The sequence below is a fragment of the Lonchura striata genome, chromosome Z (assembly GCF_046129695.1).
Source record: "Lonchura striata isolate bLonStr1 chromosome Z, bLonStr1.mat, whole genome shotgun sequence".
NCBI lineage: Eukaryota > Metazoa > Chordata > Aves > Passeriformes > Estrildidae > Lonchura > Lonchura striata.
Genome location: NC_134642.1, coordinates 18,419,060 through 18,437,857, shown reverse-complemented (window position 1 = coordinate 18,437,857; position 18,798 = coordinate 18,419,060). Strand labels below are relative to the sequence as shown.

Below are 18,798 nucleotides of genomic sequence, written 5' to 3'. Positions count from 1 at the left end.
CCTCCTGTGCAATGGAGAAGGCAAACCCCGCTCCCTCTGAATTACCAGGATCTTTAAATTAAAGGGCTCTCAGGCAAAGATATGGGAATGGGAGTAACAATTCTTTACTAGGAAAAAAACTAGATAACAATTTAAAAAGGCAAATGCAGTCAGTACAAACAAAACTAGTGAAAAAGTCCACAACCTGAGGATTCGGGGTGCCAGTAGCAATCCTGCTGGGTGATTGCTCCTCTTGCAGTGACTGATGAATTGCAGCTGCAGTGGTGATCTTTAGAAGGGTATAGTTTTCTCTGAAGATCTGGTGGCAGTGGGGCCGGTCTTCCTCTGCGCCGGGGTTGCCTCCCAGCTCCGCCGCCGTCGCCTCAGCGCGCTCCGGCTGCTTCGCTGCGAGTGCCGCCGAAGAGAGCTGCTTCTCTGGCAATCCCCCAAAGTAAAGAGCTGCTCTGTCCCCAAAAAGGTACCCCCTTATATCCAATAAAAGAGTGCTTGGCTTCCCCCTCTGGGTGGAACATCTCACAATAGGATGGTGTTACGTTACCAGCCCTGCATTGAATCAGTCAATGGCCCATTAACAAACCATTACCTCTTAGGAGCAAAACCGGTTCTTGGAAAAGATAACAAAACCTGCCCAACCTTCAAGAGATGGCAAATAGAATACAAGCTTATCTTACAACCCAGGACATTATCCACCCCTTATTCTATTTCCATCTGCACACCATGAAATCTTATACCCAGTTCTCACTTAAGACCAAATTTCCCTGTGGTACACAGCGGGTCTCCCCATCTTTCTGCATTACCCACCAAGTGTAACCAGGTCCTTGAGCAAAGACAATCCCACGAATGGGTTAGTCTTTGCCTGAGGTGGGATTAATCCAAACAGTTTTCCCTAAAATACTTTTCATATGTACTACAGGGACCTTATCTCCATCTACTGCGTGTAAGGGTTCTGACTGGGCAGGGCCAGCTCGATTGACAGACCCCTGGGTGTTGACCATCCAGGTTGCTTTTGCCAGGTTAATTTCCCAGTTTCTAAATGTTCCCCCACCAAGTGCCTTTAGGGTAGTCTTAAGGAGTCCGTTGCACCGTTCAACTTTGCCGGCAGCTGGAGCATGATAGGGAATATGATATATCCATTCGATACCATGTTCTCTGGCCCAGGTGTTGATAAGGCTGTTCTTGAAATGGGTGCCGTTGTCAGACTCAATTCTCTCAGGGGTGTCATGTCTCCACAGGACTTGCTTTTCCAAGCCTAAGATGGTGTTCCAGGCAGTGGCATGAGGTACAGGGAAAGTCTCCAGCCATCCAGTGGTGGCTTCCACCATGGTCAGCACGTAGCGCTTGCCTTGGTGTGTCTGGGGCAGTGTGATATAGTCAATCTGCCAGGCCTCCCCATACTTGTACTTGGACCACCGCCCACCATACCATAGGGGCTTCACTCTCTTGGCCTGTTTGATGGCAGCACACGTCTCACAGTCATGGATAACCTGAGAAACACTGTCCATGGTTAGATCCACCCCTCGGTCTCGTGCCCACTTGTAGGTGGCATCTCTGCCCTGATGACCTGAGGCATCATGAGCCCATCGAGCCAGGAACAACTCCCCCTTATGGTGCCAATCTAAGTCTATCTTTGACACCTCTATTTTTGCTGCCTGATCTACCTGCTTGTTGTTTCAGTGCTCCTTATTAGCCCGACTTTTGGGGACATGGGCATCTACATGACGGACTTTCACCGTCAGCTTTTCCACCCGAGAGGCAATGTCTTTCCATATATCAGCAGCCCAGATTGGCTTTCCTCTACGTTGCCAGTTGGCCTTCCTCCACCTTCCCAGCCAGCCCCACAGAGCATTGGCTACCATCCATGAATCAATATAAAGGTAGAGCTTTGGCCACTTCTCCCTTTCAGCAATGTCCAGAGCCAGCTGAACGGCCTTGAGTTCGGCGAGTTGGCTCGATCCACCTTCTCCTTCAGTAGCTTGTGCAACTTGGCGTGTGGGGCTCCATACGGCTGCTTTCCACTTCCGGTTCATCCCTACAATGCAACAGGAGCCATCAGTGAAAAGAGCGTAGCAGGTCTCTTCTGCTGGTAGTTGGTTGTATGGTGGAGCTTCTTCAGCCCTTGTCACTTGTACCTGCTCCTCATCATCAGTGAGACCAAAGTTTTCACCTTCTGGCCAGTTCATAATTATCTCCAAAATCCCAGGGCGATTCAGGTTTCCAATACGGGCGCGCTGAGTGATGAGGGCAATCCATTTGCTCCATGTGGCGTCAGTGGCATGGTGGGTAGTAGGAACCTTTCCTTTAAACATCCACCCCAGCACCAGTAGTCGGGGTGCCAGGAGGAGTTGTGCTTCTGTGCCAATTACCTCCGAGGCGGCTTGAACTCCTTCAAAGGCAGCCAAGATTTCCTTTTCTGTGGGAGTGTAGCTGGCTTCAGACCCTCTGTAACTTCGGCTCCAGAATCCCAGTGGTCGGCCTCGAGTCTCCCCAGGAACTTTCTGCCAAAGGCTCCAGGACAACCCATGGTTCCCGGCTGCAGAGTAGAGCACATTCTTGACCTCTGGTCCCGTCTTGACTGGGCCAAGGGCTACAGCATGAGCGATCTCCTGCTTGATCTGGGTGAAGGCTTGTTGGTGCTCAGGGCCCCAGTGGAAATCATTCTTCTTTCGGGTAACCAGATAAAGAGGGCTCACAATTTGGCTATACTCAGGAATGTGCATTCTCCAGAAACCTATGGCACCCAGGAAAGCTTGTGTTTCCTTTTTGCTGGTTGGTGAGGACATAGCTGTGATCTTGTTGATGACCTCAGTGGGAATCTGGCGCCGTCCATCCTGCCATTTCACTCCCAGGAACTGGATCTCTCGGGCAGGTCCCTTGACTTTGCTCTTCTTGATGGCGAAGCCAGCTTCTAGTAGTATCTGGATGATCCTCTCACCTTTTTCAAACACTTCTGCCGCTGTGCTCCCCCACACAATGATGTCATCAATGTATTGCAGGTGTTCTGGAGCCTCACCCTTTTCTAGTGCAGCCTGGATCAGTCCATGGCAGATGGTGGGGCTGTGTTTCCACCCCTGGGGCAGTCGCTTCCAGGTGTACTGCATGCCCCTCCAGGTGAAAGCGAACTGAGGCCTGCATTCTGCTGCCAGAGGAATGGAGAAAAACGCATTAGCAATATCAATGGTGGCATACCACTTCACTGCCTTGGACTCCAGCTCGTACTGGAGTTCCAGCATATCCGGTACAGCAGCGCTCAGCGGTGGAGTCACTTCATTTAAGCCACGATAGTCCACAGTCAATCTCCATTCTTTGTCAGATTTGCGCACAGGCCAGATGGGGCTGTTGAAGGGTGAGTGGGTTTTGCGGACCACCCCTTGGCTCTCCAGCTCCCGAATCATTTTGTGGATGGGGATCACGGCATCTCGATCCGTCCGATACTGCCGACGGTGCACTGTCGGTCGCAATTGGCACGCGTTGTTCTTCCACCCTTAGGAGTCCTACTGCAGAGGGGTTTTCTGACAGTCCAGGCAAGGCGTTCAATTGCCTAATGTCTTCTGCCTCTACAGCGGCTATTCCAAAAGCCCACCTGAGTCCCTTTGGGTCTTTGTAATAGCCGTTCCAGAGGAAGTCTATGCCTAGGATACACGGAGCATCTGGGCCAGTCACTATAGGGTGTTTCTTCCACTCCTTCCCAGTCAGGCTCACCTCAGCTTCCACCAGAGTCAATTGTTGTGATCCCCCTGTCACACCAGCAATGGAAACAGGCTCTGCCCCCACATGTCCCGATGGTATCAGAGTACACTGTGCACCAGTATCAACTAAAGCATCATATTTTTGTGGCTCTGATGTGCCAGGCCATCGGATCCACACTGTCCAGAAGATCCGGTTTTCCCGTGCCTCTCCCTGGCTAGAGACAGGGCCCCTCTAACACTGGTTATCATTCCTTTCCTGGGCATACATACTAGAGGTCCCTTCAAGGGGGTCTGACAGATCGTACCCACAAGCTTGGTCATGGGAGGTTGAGGCTACCTTCACTTTGGTGGAACTCCCCCGGTTAGAGTTTCCCTCCTTGAGTTGACGGACCCGTGCTGCCAGGACAGAAGTGGGTTTCCCATCCCACCTCCCCATGTCTTCCCCATGGTCACGCAGGAAGAACCACAGATTAGCCCTTGGGGTGTACCCTCTCTCTCTAGCTGGGGATTGTTGGGCACTGATTCTGGGGCCTGTGACTCTCACGGGTGCTGTATTAACCTTCCTTTTCTCCTCCCTCATCTCCTCTTTAAACTCCTTAATCACAGCTGAGATATGAGCCTGCATTGGGCCATTAATCATACTCTCATAATTCCTAAGTTTGTTGGCAACAGAACCTATTGTCTCCCGGTGGGTGTCAGCATTGATTGTTGCAATGAAGGTGGCGTATTGAGATGGCCCAAGATTTGCCAGACTCTACAGCATTTGTCCCGTACACCTGACCTTGTCAGGGTCATTATTGTGTCGTCCATCCCTCCCAAAGAGTACCTCCAATACTGCCACTTCCCTCAGCTGTTGGATCCCTTCCTCGAGGGTCTTCCAGCACATTCTATGATGGTGCTCCTGCATTCTCTCTCTGTGGACAAACCTCTCCCTGACACTCATTAAGAGCCGCTCCCAGAGAGAAAGGGACCCTGGTTCCCTTACAAAAACCTGATTTATACTCGAGTCCTGGGTCAAGGGTCCCAAGTTCCTTGCCTCACCACCGTCCAGCTGCACGCCTGTACCCATAAGATCCCAAACCCGGAGTAGCCAGGTAGCATAAGCCTCATGCCCTCGTCGCACAATGTCTTTATGCAGATTACGAAAACTTTCGTACGTCAGGGACTCGGTGATGATAGCAATCTCTGGGTCCCCTGTGGGTTGTGAGGTTCCTCCATTCCTGTCCCTATCTGCAGGGTGCTCTGCTTTCACCTTAGACTTCCTTGTTTCTACCGGGGCAACTGCTGCTGACCGTGACTGCCTTTGTGGTTCAGCTGGAACCTGGACAGTTGTAACATTTGTGGGTTCCACAGCTGTACTATTAGACTGTCCCTCCTCAAGGCAAAGGGCCGGTTTCTCACCAGCTGGGGAAATGCACTCCTTCAGCATCTCTCGTATCTCCTTAACCAGAACCCTCACCCAATCTGGGCGGTTCATTTCTGAGGTGGGCTGTGGGGCAGGGTCAGGCTCTGGAGCAGCAGCATCTCGAGTCTGTGGTGTAGGTGTGAGGGTAGTTATCCAGGTTAATCTTCCCTTATCTCTGAATGCTAAATATAACAGGACTATCAGCAACACTACCCATTGTATGGTATCATTAGCACCTAGAAAGGATCTTAACCCTTTGAGAACTGGTGGAGCAGACCCAAAAAAATGGTTAAAAGGTTGGGAGAAAGTTTCCCCAGGTGCTATTTCCTCGCAGTATGTACTGTTATTAAAGTAACCCCAAAAACATACAGTTAGTGTGTGATAGCTATGAATCCATGTACCTGCCTTCCAGAGGAAATTAAAGATCCATGAATTCCTCACCCAATTAACCCAGAAGCCAAACTTGATAACAGACACCGTAGCCTTAGTTATAGGACCCATTTTTAGATAAGGGTCTGCAAATGGGAAAAGTATAGCTACGATCACATGCCACCCAAAACAAGGTAAACTAGACCACATGGTGATGCTTAAGATGTTTCTACACACAACAACAACAAAAAAACCAAAACCAAATTACTTAAGAACTGTTAATCCTTTTTCCCTCTCAATGCCCTCAGGCCCCACATTGATGCGCCAAAATCTGTCTTGGTTTGAGAAGACAGGAGTCTGTGAAAGAGGGCAAAGCCTCCTGTGCAATGGAGAAGGCAAACCCCGCTCCCTCTGAATTACCAGGATCTTTAAATTAAAGGGCTCTCAGGCAAAGATATGGGAATGGGAGTAACAATTCTTTACTAGGAGAAAACTAGATAACAATTTAAAAAGGCAAATGCAGTCGGTACAAACAAAACTAGTGAAAAAGTCCACAACCTGAGGATTCGGGGTGTTAGTAGCAGTCCGATTGGGATGATTACTCCTCTTGCAGTGACTGATGAATTGCAGCTGCAGTGGTGATCTTTTGAAGGGTATAGTTTTCCTCTGAAGATCTGGTGTCAGTGGGGCCGGTCTTCCTCTGCGCCGGGGTTGCCTCCGAGCTCCGCCGCCGTCGCCTCAGCGCACTCCGGCTGCTTCGCTGCGAGTGCCGCCGAAAAGAGCTGCTTCTCTGGCAATCCCCCAAAGTAAAGAGCTGCTCTGTCCCCAAAAAGGTACCCCCTTATATCCAATAAAAGAGTGCTTGGCTTCCCCCTCTGGGTGGAACATCTCACAATGGGATGGTGTTACATTACCAGCCCTGCATTGAATCAGTCAATGGCCCATTAACAAACCATTACCTCTTAGGAGCAAAACCGGTTCTTGGAAAAGATAACAAACCTGCCCAACCTTCAACAGATGGCAAATAGAATACAAGCTTATCTTACAACCCAGGACATGTAATAAGTATCAGTTTCATTTTGCTTGTTATTTAAATAGCAGTGATATGTCTAGAAAGAGAAAAGTAGTGTTCTTGAAGAAATAAAAATTATTCAAGGACAAACTAACTAGGTCGTTCTAGATAAAATTAAGTTTTGCAGGAGCTCTTTAGAAATACTAATTAGCAATAATTTTGGGGGCTTATACAGAAAAATCAATTAAAAATTTAACTCCTTTACTCTTTCCTTGAAATAAAAAATGTGTACAGTGCTTTAAAAATATGATGAAAAACATGTTTAAAATTTAAAGTAGCATAGTGTCTCATGTGAGACAATTATAAAGTTTAGTTTAGAAAACCTAATGCATTTCATACACTATGTAAAACAAACCAGCAGGATGCTTTAACCATAAAAATATTTAAACAAAGTAAGTTTCTTTCATTATTCAGGTATTTGTCTCTTCCTGATGTTTATTTTCTACCTGAAGTTGACAGTAATCCCCAATTTTCAACACAAAATTATTTCCATTACAACTGGTTATGATATCATGGTCAAACTATTTTAATTGCAGGTAGGTTATATTTAAACTGGTCGTAAATAAATACAAACCAAAATTATGAATTTTAAAAAACTAGGGATTTTATTGCTTTTGGAAATAAATAATCTCTTTCAAGGGTGTTTTGAAATAATGCTTATTTTCCTCTTTAAATTTTCTTTAGTTGTATGCTTATATAGCTTGTTTTATTCCACTGGAGTCAGGTTTTGCATAATTTCATTCCATGAGGAATATTAGCTTGATATTGTGAAGAAAATACTTTTTTTTTTTTTAAGAAAATTCTAAAAAGCTTTTGGAAAAAAGGTTTTTGTATTTCTTGCTACTCTTGAACAATTAGGTCCCTCCTTTAAGACTTAACAGAAAATGTCTCATCAGCATTTTTTACTGTTTTTAGGACTAGGATGAAAACTCATATTCAAGTTCAAAAGAAGTCTTAGTGGTGGTTTCCCCCCATATTCTTGAAAATTATGCCCTTTGCAGTATAATGGGAAAGTCTCTGTCTTAATTAAAAAATTCCAGTTGACAAATTGCCATGATCATGAATTAATGTTCATGCATCTAGCATTCACATTTTGGTAATGCAGTGTGTAAATCTCATTCTATTAGCAAGTCTCCTGCATAATACAATGGCACTCTATTATAGATTCATCAGCTATGTTATGAAATTCTCCTCACAGTTGCTGACTTTAGTAAAAGAGGGTCAAACTCTTCATTTCTCCACATAGCTGTGTACCTTCATCAGTTCTGAGTCTGTTTGCATTGGCAGGCTCTCCATTTTTCATTCTACTTTGCCTACCTGGTTCTAGGTTTCTCTGTGAAGCAGTGATCATTGGTGATTTAATTCAAGGTACAAACAGTGCACCTACAGTGCTAGAAAATGCTTTACAGGACATGTTTCCTTCCCCTTCCCTGTGAAATTTGTGCAGTAGATATCAATTCCCACATTCAGCAGAAACCTAAAACTGCTAGTTTCTAATTTTCTGCCATAGTGACCCTTAGAAGAGCTCTGTTCCAGAGCAGGCAGGCACATGCCAGCTCACCCCAAGGGGGGTGACATTTGGTCATACTCCTTCCTTCCTTAGTCTGAACCAGGATCTAGCCCTGGAAGACTTACATCAAGGAACATTTACCTCTTGTTAAGTGGTGTAAAGGAAAACTGTGCAGTAAGTGGGCAGGTACATTGTTTACTGGAGGGGGATTGTTTGAAATTCTCCTGGTCTGGATACCACCAGAACGTTTTGATGATTATTAGTCAATGATCTATTTTATGGACGGTGCATTGTGATAATAAATATTGCTCAAGTCTTTTCCCACTAACTGATCATACTTGTTTAAGTAGCCAGTCATTTAGAACACACAAGCTGAAAGATTTGTCAAAGTATGAGAGGCAAATAACAGTATTACAAATATTTTTATTTCTTTTGTATAAAGCATCCATACTACACAGTTATGCTGCGCAGAAATCCCCTTCTTTATTAATGACAGCTTTATTGAAGGCAAGCTTTCAGAATAAAAATACAAGAAATCCTATTAAAGTGCCATCCATTAAAGCATTAAAGCACTCATTAAAACTGTTAGCACAGACTTGTTATTCATGAGTTATTGGTCTTTCACACTTCTGAAATGCGTCTGCCAATACCACTCAACTCTTTGTTCCAGTGTGGCTATTAAATCTGAGGAAATACAGATTAACTTTCTTTTGACAAAATGGTGCTTTATGGGAGGATGGTATGGCCACAAAGTGCTTCAGATTGGTGAGGAAAATAGGAAAGATTAAAGTTCAATCCATTTGCCTGTTTCTGATAATTTATGTTAACTATGTCTGTGTGTAGACCTAAATATTAATCACTAAACTACACCATCTGGCCATACATCATACGATGTGTATGTTTGGGTGTTTTCTTGATATTGAACAGTAGCTTTAGAATGCTTAAACATTCAGGAGTGAAAAGTGGAAGAATAATACTGAATACTGAACAGTTGAAGCTAAATTTTAAAGTTTTCTTTCCGTAAATTCACATGAAAAATAGGTATAATATAGAGCTGAAGCTGTTCTCATAATGGATGAAAAACTCAGACCGTCATTTTCAACACATATGCAAAATCATCTTTGTATATGCAAAACTGCAGTTGAAACTTGCTGTTTGCAACCATTTTTTATCATTATTTTTTACATTCTCTTTTGCTGTTTATGATTTAAAGTCAAAGTCCTTCAATCCAGGCTCAAAAATAGCAGTATGTTAGACAGCCAGTTTATTCAGTTATTTTCTAGTTTTCTTATGTGAAGAGAAAGTGTACCTGACATCTTACTTTGTGAAGTAATTTCCAGACTATTTTGGCAGTGTAGGTAAAAACCTAAAAAAGACACATGGTCTGCTTCAATTATGTGTCTAGAAAAATGCAGAGTAGTGTGCTTCATTCTAGGGCAGTGGATTGTGGTTTAGATAGCATGTTTCTATATATGTCACTCAAAAATTACTGTCTGGATAGTCAGATATATTACAGATGTGTGTTATTCCTGGTCAGGTTACAATTTTATTTTAAAAGTTAATGCACAAATACAGCATTAGCATTGTCTGTACTATGTTTATCTTCTATATTACTACTAGAATTCTAAGATAAATCCATAAAAATTATTTTCCAAAGTTCTGAAAACTTGACCTGTAAATAACTTATGTAAGTTTACTTATTCACCCCCATTAACTCAAAAAGGAAAAGATGGAAGATTTATTACTTTTCCAGTCACATGATTTAAGTGCTTTGTTGGCCTGCTTATAAAGAGGTATATTTCATCTTAAATATAGTATACATATATATATATCTAACTGTATTTTTCCCAGCACTGATGGAAATGCACTTCAAATTCTTTCTCTACACCTTTGATGAAATAAATCGCACTTAGAAGTAAAGATAAAATACTTAGGTTTCTAAATTACACAGTGCATACATGCTTCAAAATTCTACCAGTGATCTTTCTCAGAGTATGGGAGAACATTACTAGAATGAAACTAAATTGTAAAAAGGAACAAAAAAAATTTACAGAGTGAAATTAGATAGTAATTGTACCATTTGCTTTATTGATGAGTAAGAATTTCACTTTGTAGTCAGAAAAGTAATATTTTTGTTGGAGAATAGTGAAGCACTACTTTTGCATCACATCACTGTGTTTATATTTAAGCACAGCACAGAAGTGATGTCTACCTTTGCATGAGGAAGAATACTAGTTGGGGGATAATTCACTGTCCCTTTATAGACAAACAAAATACAATATGTTTCCAAAAAAATCCATCACCAGTTTTGCAAATCTCTTAGTCTATTTAGATACTAACTTAATAAGCTCCTAATCCTACTGACATTTTAAGATATGTTGATCATAGTCACTCAAATTTCTAAGATAGTGAACCCAAATAGTTTGGTGTCAAAAATTGTGTAGCAGCTTAAAAAAACTTGGTTCTTTCAGAGATGCACTGAAGAGTGCCTTTTGAACTGTTAGTAACACATACAGTGATGCAATTCATGCATCACATATCACTATATGTGATATACACTATATGCAACAGGGGCCAAGGCCAACAACGCTGACATCCTACTGCGTCTGTTATGGTCCACCCAACCAGGAAGAAACAGTGGACAATTCATTCTATAAACAGCTAGAGAATGTTTCTGAATCATCAGGCCTAGTTCTTGTTGGCAATTTCAACTTGCCAGACATTCGTTGGGACCTCAATACAGCTGAAGTCTAGGAAATTTTTAGAGTTTGTGGAGGACAAAGTTTTGACATAGCTTGGTTGTCCCAACAGGGGAAGGACTATGTAAGGCGTGTTATTTGCAAATAGAGATGGGCTGGTGGGAGATGTGGTGGTTGGAGGCCGCTTGGGGAATAGTGATAATGAAATCATAAAATTCTCAATATTTGGTGAAGTCAAGAGGGACATTAGTAAGACTTTTACAGTGGACTTTTGGAGGGCAGATTTTGGCCTGTTCAGGACACTTATTCAAAAAGTTCCTTGGGAAGCAGTCGTTAAAAATAAAGTTCAGGAACTGTGGGCATGCCTCAGAATGGAGTTATTGAGAGTACAGGAACACACTGTCCCTGTGTGCCAAAAGATGAGTTGACAAGGCAAACGTCCAGCCTGGGTGGGCAAGGAGGTTTTTGAGAAAGTCAGGAAGAAAAAAAGGATGTATTATATTTGGAAGGAGGATCAAGTTTCTCGGGTAGTATTTAACAGGACTGCTACAATATGTAGAAAAAAAATAAGGAGGCTAAAGCTTAGTTTGAACTTAAAATGGTGACTTTTGTTGCCAAGGATAACAAAAATGTTTTTATAAATATATTAAGGGTAAAAGGAAGAGTAAGACTAACCTTTATTCTTTATTATATGCAGAAAGAAACTTTGATATGGATGAGGAAAAGACATAGGTGCTTAAAACCCTCTTTGTCTCAGTTTTTAGTAAGACTTGCCCTCAGAACTGTCCTCTTTGGCTGCTCAGTGATATCTGGGAGCAGAATGGTCCCCCTGTTATCCAAGAGGAGGCAGTCAGAGAACTTATGAGGTGCTTGGATATTCATAAATCCATGGGACCAGATGGGATCCATCCCAGGGTGATGAGGGAGCTGGCCGATAAGCTTGTGAAGCCACTCTCCATCATTTACCAGCAGTCCTGGTTCACTGGTGAGGTTCCAGATGACTGGAAGCTGGCCAGTGTGACACCCATTCACAAAAAGAGTGGGAAGCAAGACCCTGGTAATTTTAGGCCAGTCAGCCTGACCTTTGTATCCAGTAAGATTATGGAACAGTTTATACTGAGTGTCATCACACAGCACTTACAGGATGGCCAGGGTATCAGACCCATGGGTTTAGGAGGTATAGGTCATGTTTGACCAACCTGATCTCCTTTTATGACCAAGTGACCTGCCTGGTAGATGCAGAAAAGGCTGTGCATGTTTATTTGGACTTAAGCAGGCCCTTTGACACTGTATCCCACAGCACACTCCTGGGGAAGCTGCAGCCCACGGCTGGGACAGGAGCACTCTGTGCTGGGTTCAGAACTGGCTGCATAGCCGGGCCAGAGAGTGCTGGTGAGCAGTGCTGCATCCAGCTGGGGCCAGGCACCAGTGATGTCCCTCAGGCTCTGTGCTGGGACCAGCTCTGTTCAATGGCTTTATTGATGACATGGATGAGGGGATTGAGTCCTTCATTAGTAAATTTGCAGGTGACACTAAGTTGGGAGCTTGTGTTGCTCTATTGGAAAGAAGAAGGGCTCTGCAGAGAGACCTGGAATGGTTGGATGGATGGGCAGAGTCTAAGAGGCTGAAGCTTAATAAATCCAAGTGCCAAGTCCTGCATTCTGGCCACAATCACATCCTGCAGGCTGGGGATGGTGTGGCTGGACATTGCCCAGGCAGAAAGGGACCTGGGGGTGCTGGTCAGCAGCCGACTGCACATGAGCCAGCAGTGTGCCCTGGTGGCCCAGAAGGCCAAGGGCATCCTGGCCTGTGTTAGGAATGGTGTGGCCAGCAGGAGCAGGGAGGTCATTCTTCCCCTGTACTCAGCACTAGTGAGGCCACACCTTGAGTGCTGTGTCCAGTTCTGGTCCCTCAGTTTGGGAAGGACGTTGAGACCCTTGAGTGCATTCAGAGGAGGCAACAAGGCTGGAGAGGGGCTTGGAACACAAACCCTGTGAGGAACGGCTGAGGGAGCTGGGGTTGTTTAGCCTGGAGAAAAGGAGACTCAGAGGTGACCTTATTATTCTGTACAACTGCCTGAAAGGTGGCTGTGGTCAGGTGGGGGCAGCAACTGACAGAACAAGTGAACACAGTCTCAAGCTGTGTCAAAGGAAATACAGGTTGGATATAGGGAAGAAGATTTTTACAGAAAGGGTGATAAAGTTCTGGAATAGTCTGCCTGGAGAGGTGGTAGAGTCACCATCCCTGGATGTGTTTAAAAACAGATTGGATGTGGCACTTGGTACCATAGTCTAGCTGAGGCATTAGGGCATGGGTTGGACTCTATGATCTTTAAGGTCTTTTCCAACAAAGTAATTCTGTGAATTCTGTGAATTCAAATTAAACATATCCAAAGTATAAGTAGAATTTTCATGGCCTTCATTATGATCCCAAACATTTAATTTCTTCCTCATTCCTCTGAATGGTCCCAGTTCATTCCCTTTTGAGGAAGGAGTTGCCAAGCACTCTATCTCATTTGCTGCAGGTGAAGGGTGAGCCAGAACCTGAGCCATCCCACTCCTCTACTTCTCCATAGCTAGGTTATGCATGACTTTATAATGTTTTGTTATAAAAGTTAATTGAGCCTAGGGTATTGGTTAATAGGATAAGGCACTTGTTTCTCTGAGGTATTTGTTTTCCCAAAGACAAATGCTTCTCTATCAGGCAGACAGGCAATTTTTTTTTTCCAATAATCTCAATAAAGAAGCAAAGTCATTCTCAAAATATTAAATAAATGAATTGTATAAAATATGTAAAGATACATGAGAATGAAGCAATGTTCAGACTGGCCATATTATCAGTCTAAGGGATAAGTCCTAGAAAATCACATTAACTAATTTCACACATGCTCATTGTCAGGTAATACCTGCTCTAATAGATTACAGGTGAACTACCCTACCTTGGCTTATCTGTCATCTTTTTTTTTTTTTTTTTAATAGTTTACCACTAGCTGTCATTGGGAGCTGCCATTTATTACTAGGATTCAACAGAGGGCATAAACCGCAAGCCATAGTTGTGTATTCATATTGATGAAACAATTTTAAGGTCTCTAATGTTACAGAAAGGGAAAGTAAAACAGTAGGTGATTATTCATGTCTTCTCAGTATGAGATGACCTTTGATACAAGCCACTGCCATAGTGAGCATAAACAGGTACCATCTGTTACCTATTTTGTATTCATTTTGCTGCATAAATTGTTCAGCCATAGAGGTAAAAATACTAGAGTCTGAAGTTTCCCTAGTGGTGAAGGATGAAGTGGCGTGATGAATGCTTCTGTAATTCCACTGTGGAACAGAAAATAAACAGCAAACCTGGAAACATGTAGTTTTGTTTATGAATAAGATTAGTTATGTTTATGAATAAGACATCATTAAAATTTCAAATATGCCTGCATTGCTTACTTATTTATGACTCAATGAAATGAAAAGCAAGTTTCTTTATGTTGTCTATGGATGAAATGCAGCTAGTTTCCTGAGCAGCACTAGAACTGTGGGTTGGCCTGGCATCAAAATGAAAGAACAGAAATGGGTTTATTTCTTCTGAAAAACTTCTTCAGGAACCTTTGGACTTTATTTAGTAAACAGGACAGGGAAATTTTTTAACATGTGTTTTTTCTATTAAAGGCAAAAATATTTATTACCCTTCATCCCAGTGTTTTTGAGATTATGATATTTATTCATTTTCTGTTAATCTAGAACCCCTCACTTTCCAAAATGAGTAACAAGATAAAAGGGTGGATAGCTTGCTTTCTCTGAAGAAAAAGCCCTGGATTTTAAAAACTTGTAGTTTAAAATCTTTATGTAAATTTCAGATGCATAAATACCAAATGGTTAATGTAATATGATCTAATATGTTACAATGTGTCCTGAAGTAATAATGTTCTTTCAAAGGAAATTATTTCCAAAACAAACTATGGAATTTTAGTTTATAATTATCATAAATAAAATAATTATGTAGTCCCTAGCTGAAAGTTTCCTTTTCTTTTTTTCTCTTTGTCTTTTGAAGTCTATTGATCCTGGTCAGCAGTTCACATGGGAACACTCTAACCTGGAAGTAAACAAACCAAAGAATAGATATGCGAATGTAATTGCATATGACCATTCTCGTGTTCTACTCTCAGCAATAGAAGGTAAGGAGACCTTTAAATTTAAATTCATTAAATCCTAAAATCTAGAATGATTTTACCAATCATTACCTTTATATAGTAATACAAAGAAGTGTTAAAGTGCTTCCAGTAAATTTCTGTAATGACAATCCTTTTCTGATGCTTATTGTCAGTAATGTATTATGAACTTGCACTAAAATGTACATTCATGTGTAACACTGAATGCATTAGGTCCCTGTGTATATGGCGGTGAGTTATCTGAAGTAAATGAATATTGCTGTTTTCTTATACTAACCCTACAAAGCAAATGTAACAAACATATTTGAATTGAGGCATTTGTTGACGAATGAAATTATCAAGATATTTGCTCATTGAGTTTTATTTTGCAAACCCTTATTATAGGAAAAAAATCAGTTCAACCTCATGTTCTCTGGAGAAATTTTAAAAACTCTCTTAGAACTTTAATTTTTATTTCCAATCTAAATATTAAAGTACAGTTTTTAAACAGATGCCCACATGCAGGCATTTTTGAGACTATCTCACTAAAGATTGATAGGGTGATTTGGTAAGAGCTTTTCATTATATCTTGCTTTGTTAAAAAGCTTTCCAAAATCATAAACACTTCAAAGTTTTATCTGAAGCAAACTGTTACAGGTAGTCAGTCCTAGGTGTTGTGTCTGTTTTACCAAGCATCAGGACACAGTGGTTTGCACTCAGAGGACTTTTTTTTTCAAATTTTGCCTTACTATTAACCTGCTTCCTAGGTTCAAGACAGAGTTTCAGTTTATTCTATTTTGTTAACAGTCAGGTATTCATGATGGCTATAATCAAATAAATTATATATTTAAATGACACAATTTAAATGAAGATAAGAGTTGTCTTTAGTTAGCTCCAACAGGACTTGCATACAATACATAAGATAGAGGGATCTGTATTCAAGTCATAACATGGTATAACTTAAACTGCAATTAGTTTAATTTATGGTTATAAACAGCTGCTTATCTTTGTCTACTCCAGACCTAAAGACACCAGATTTATTGGTGTAATCCACTTTATTATTAGCTTCTTGGTGAAGAAAAAGGCAGTCCCAATGACTGAAGTTTAGATCTTTCCTCATTCATTGCAGCTGCATACCATAGGCTTTGATAATACAGATAAAAGCTTCTCAATTGTATTAATTATTATTAATAATTGTATTAATTATTATTAAATGTATTATTAATTGTTACCTTGAAGAATTTGCATATGATAATTTGCTTATATTTGTTCCACATTTGAGGTTCATATAGCAATTCTGACAAGAATTTTTTGCAACATACAATTTTTCACATTGCCTTGTAAAAGAACATGGCTGTGTAGAAACCTGACTCTACATGGTAGAACTACCTGTCTCAACACTGAAGAGAGGGTATGCTAATTAGCACTATATGTGATGTAACTCAATAAATATATCCTTATCTGTCCCACTGGTCTAGACAAGAGGTCAAAGTACATGGTCTGAATAGGTCAGGAACAATAACTGGACAGAGTTTGTGAATGTTAAGTTCTTCAGAACAAAATGCTTAACTCAAAGATAAGTCTAACTGGCAAAAAGAAGATTCAAGTTTTCCTAGGGATTTTGTTTGGAAAAAGAGTTTTCTAAAGGAGGAGAGAGGAGAAAAAAAAAAATTAAATTCAAACAAATTTATTTGATAATTTATGTATTAGACAACTGTACTGCCATTTTTCCCTGTATGCAAATGTCCCCTGAAATTTGGTTACCTTTAAAAAAAAAATGAATATATTCAGAGAATATTGAAGAGGTAAAGCAGAAAATATTAGTGAAAGTAATTGAAAGTATGAAATTACACAGTACATTGGACTATGTTTTTACATAAGGGATAGTAAAAATACAGAAAAAAATTTACATTGTAGCTGGAAAGTATTGAGTATTTTAAGGAGCGGGGGCAAAATATAGTTAAACTGTAATGTTTGATTCCTTTTTAAAATAAGAAATACAACAATGAGGCTAAAATTTCTACACAGGGAAAAGTATTACAACCTTTTGTAATATTATTGTTGGATGGGAAAATACAAATAGAATATTCACCCATTTGGTGGTTTGCATGATTTTAAATATTTCCAAGTCTTTAGATTATGGTGAAAAAAACATATGGTGAATAAATCAAACATTAAATGCCTTTTTATGAGATGATATTTAGTCTTGAAAAGAAATAATTTAGTATATAATTATCCCCTTAAAAATTTTTATTCCTGGGATTTTGTATTAGTAGATGAAATTTTGTGAACATACCTTCAAAAGTTTAATACATTGGTTTTAGCATTTAGTAAAAAGTACTTCTCTTTCAGGTTTTATGTAGATATTTCACATATAAAAATACACAGTCTGGCCAGCACTTTATTCAATTGATAGCTGTTTCTTTTCATGTCACCAGGGAAATCAGTATTTGGAATATTACTTAAAATTATATTCTCCTTTACCTATGTTACTATATAACTTAATTAGGACCTAAATTTGGACTACATTATATTTTGTTACAACTGTTTGGAGAATATTTGGTATATATATGTATCTACATGCACATGTACATGCCTACACATAGACCTCATCTGCATTTCTTTGGTGACCACAAGAAACTTAATATTATTAGTGAGGTTTGAATAGTAACTGTGCCTTTCTAATGAGGAGAGCTCCGTTTTACACCCAGGCAGCTGCTTACTGTTTAAGAGAAAATATATATGAAGAAAAGACTAAGCATCTGCCAAACTGTAATCCTACATTGATGAACATTTTTCCTCCTAACAGTGTTGCAAAAATATGGAATGTTGTAATTTGTACTTCAGAATGAGACACAAGGCCAGTTTTGTGCAGTAACAGAACTCTGTAGCCTCTTTGGAGTGATTACTAGAAAGTCTTGAGAAGCAATTAGCAGAGATTTGAAATGACTTCTTTCCAACTATTGATAATATCAAATTGTTAAAAATTGCATTAGCCCTGAAACACAAGGCTTACTAAAAATTTCAAAGTATTTCTTTTGGTACTCTTCATAATTCCTGTTCAAACCTGGTTTTGAATCCCCACTAAATTCTTGACCTCTCTAATTACATACAGTATGGAGTTCCACAACATAATTACTCATTTCACAGAAATACTTTTCTTATCACTGTTTAAATTTTATTACATAAAATTTCCCTTTGGAAAGAAAACTCAGATTGGATGTGGTAATTTGATTTTCTACCTGAAAAGAAAATTTTACTTTGCAAAATTTTGTTTCCATGTTCTTGAAATCTGATTGAAGACTTGAAATCATCTCATATTGAACTGTTCTCAGCTGTTTCTGAGATGGACACTGGGAATTTTAAAGAATAATGACAGAAGGTTAGAAAGTAGTGAAGTTTATTGCATCCAAATGGATTTAAGGGAGAATTTACTGATTAAAAGACAAACAGATTGAGTTAAAACAGCTACATCTGTGATCTTCTACCTCTAAGAAGAAAGTAAAAATTCAGGGTGTGAGGAAGGAATGGATAAACATTCTGCATTATAAAATATCTTGCTGATTCTTTTAGGAGATATTAATGACTAAAAGTCTTCTGTATGTGGATATATTTGCATAATGCCAGTTATTAAAAGAAAAAAAATACCTATCATATTTCACCAGGGTATTTTTTTTAATGGGGAATTTAGTGACTTTAAAATTCTGCTAACACTAGAAAGCTCTGACTGAAATACAAATGGTCAATAAAGAAAAGGCAAGAAGCTGCAAATATTCTTATTTGTCTGATAGCCAGTTGCCAGTAAATCAGCTTTGATTATGCAGACCATCATTGTAAGATTTAGAAACTGTTTGGAGCATTGCAACCAAAGAGTCATGACCTGTACAAAATATTTGCACTCTGTCAAATTGCATTT

General features: G+C 40.4%; 1 protein-coding gene across 44 annotated transcripts in view; it reads left to right on the top strand.

Annotated features, from left to right (window-relative positions):
- PTPRD (protein tyrosine phosphatase receptor type D) overlaps positions 1–18,798 on the top strand; it is a 1,155,761-nt gene that overhangs the window by 1,076,093 nt on the left and 60,870 nt on the right. For all 44 annotated transcript variants that reach the window (XM_077790475.1, XM_077790477.1, XM_031507373.2 and 41 more), the window contains one exon: positions 14,786–14,909. In XM_077790475.1, the coding sequence (XP_077646601.1) occupies positions 14,786–14,909 (124 nt within the window). The remainder of the gene's footprint in view (positions 1–14,785; positions 14,910–18,798) is intronic.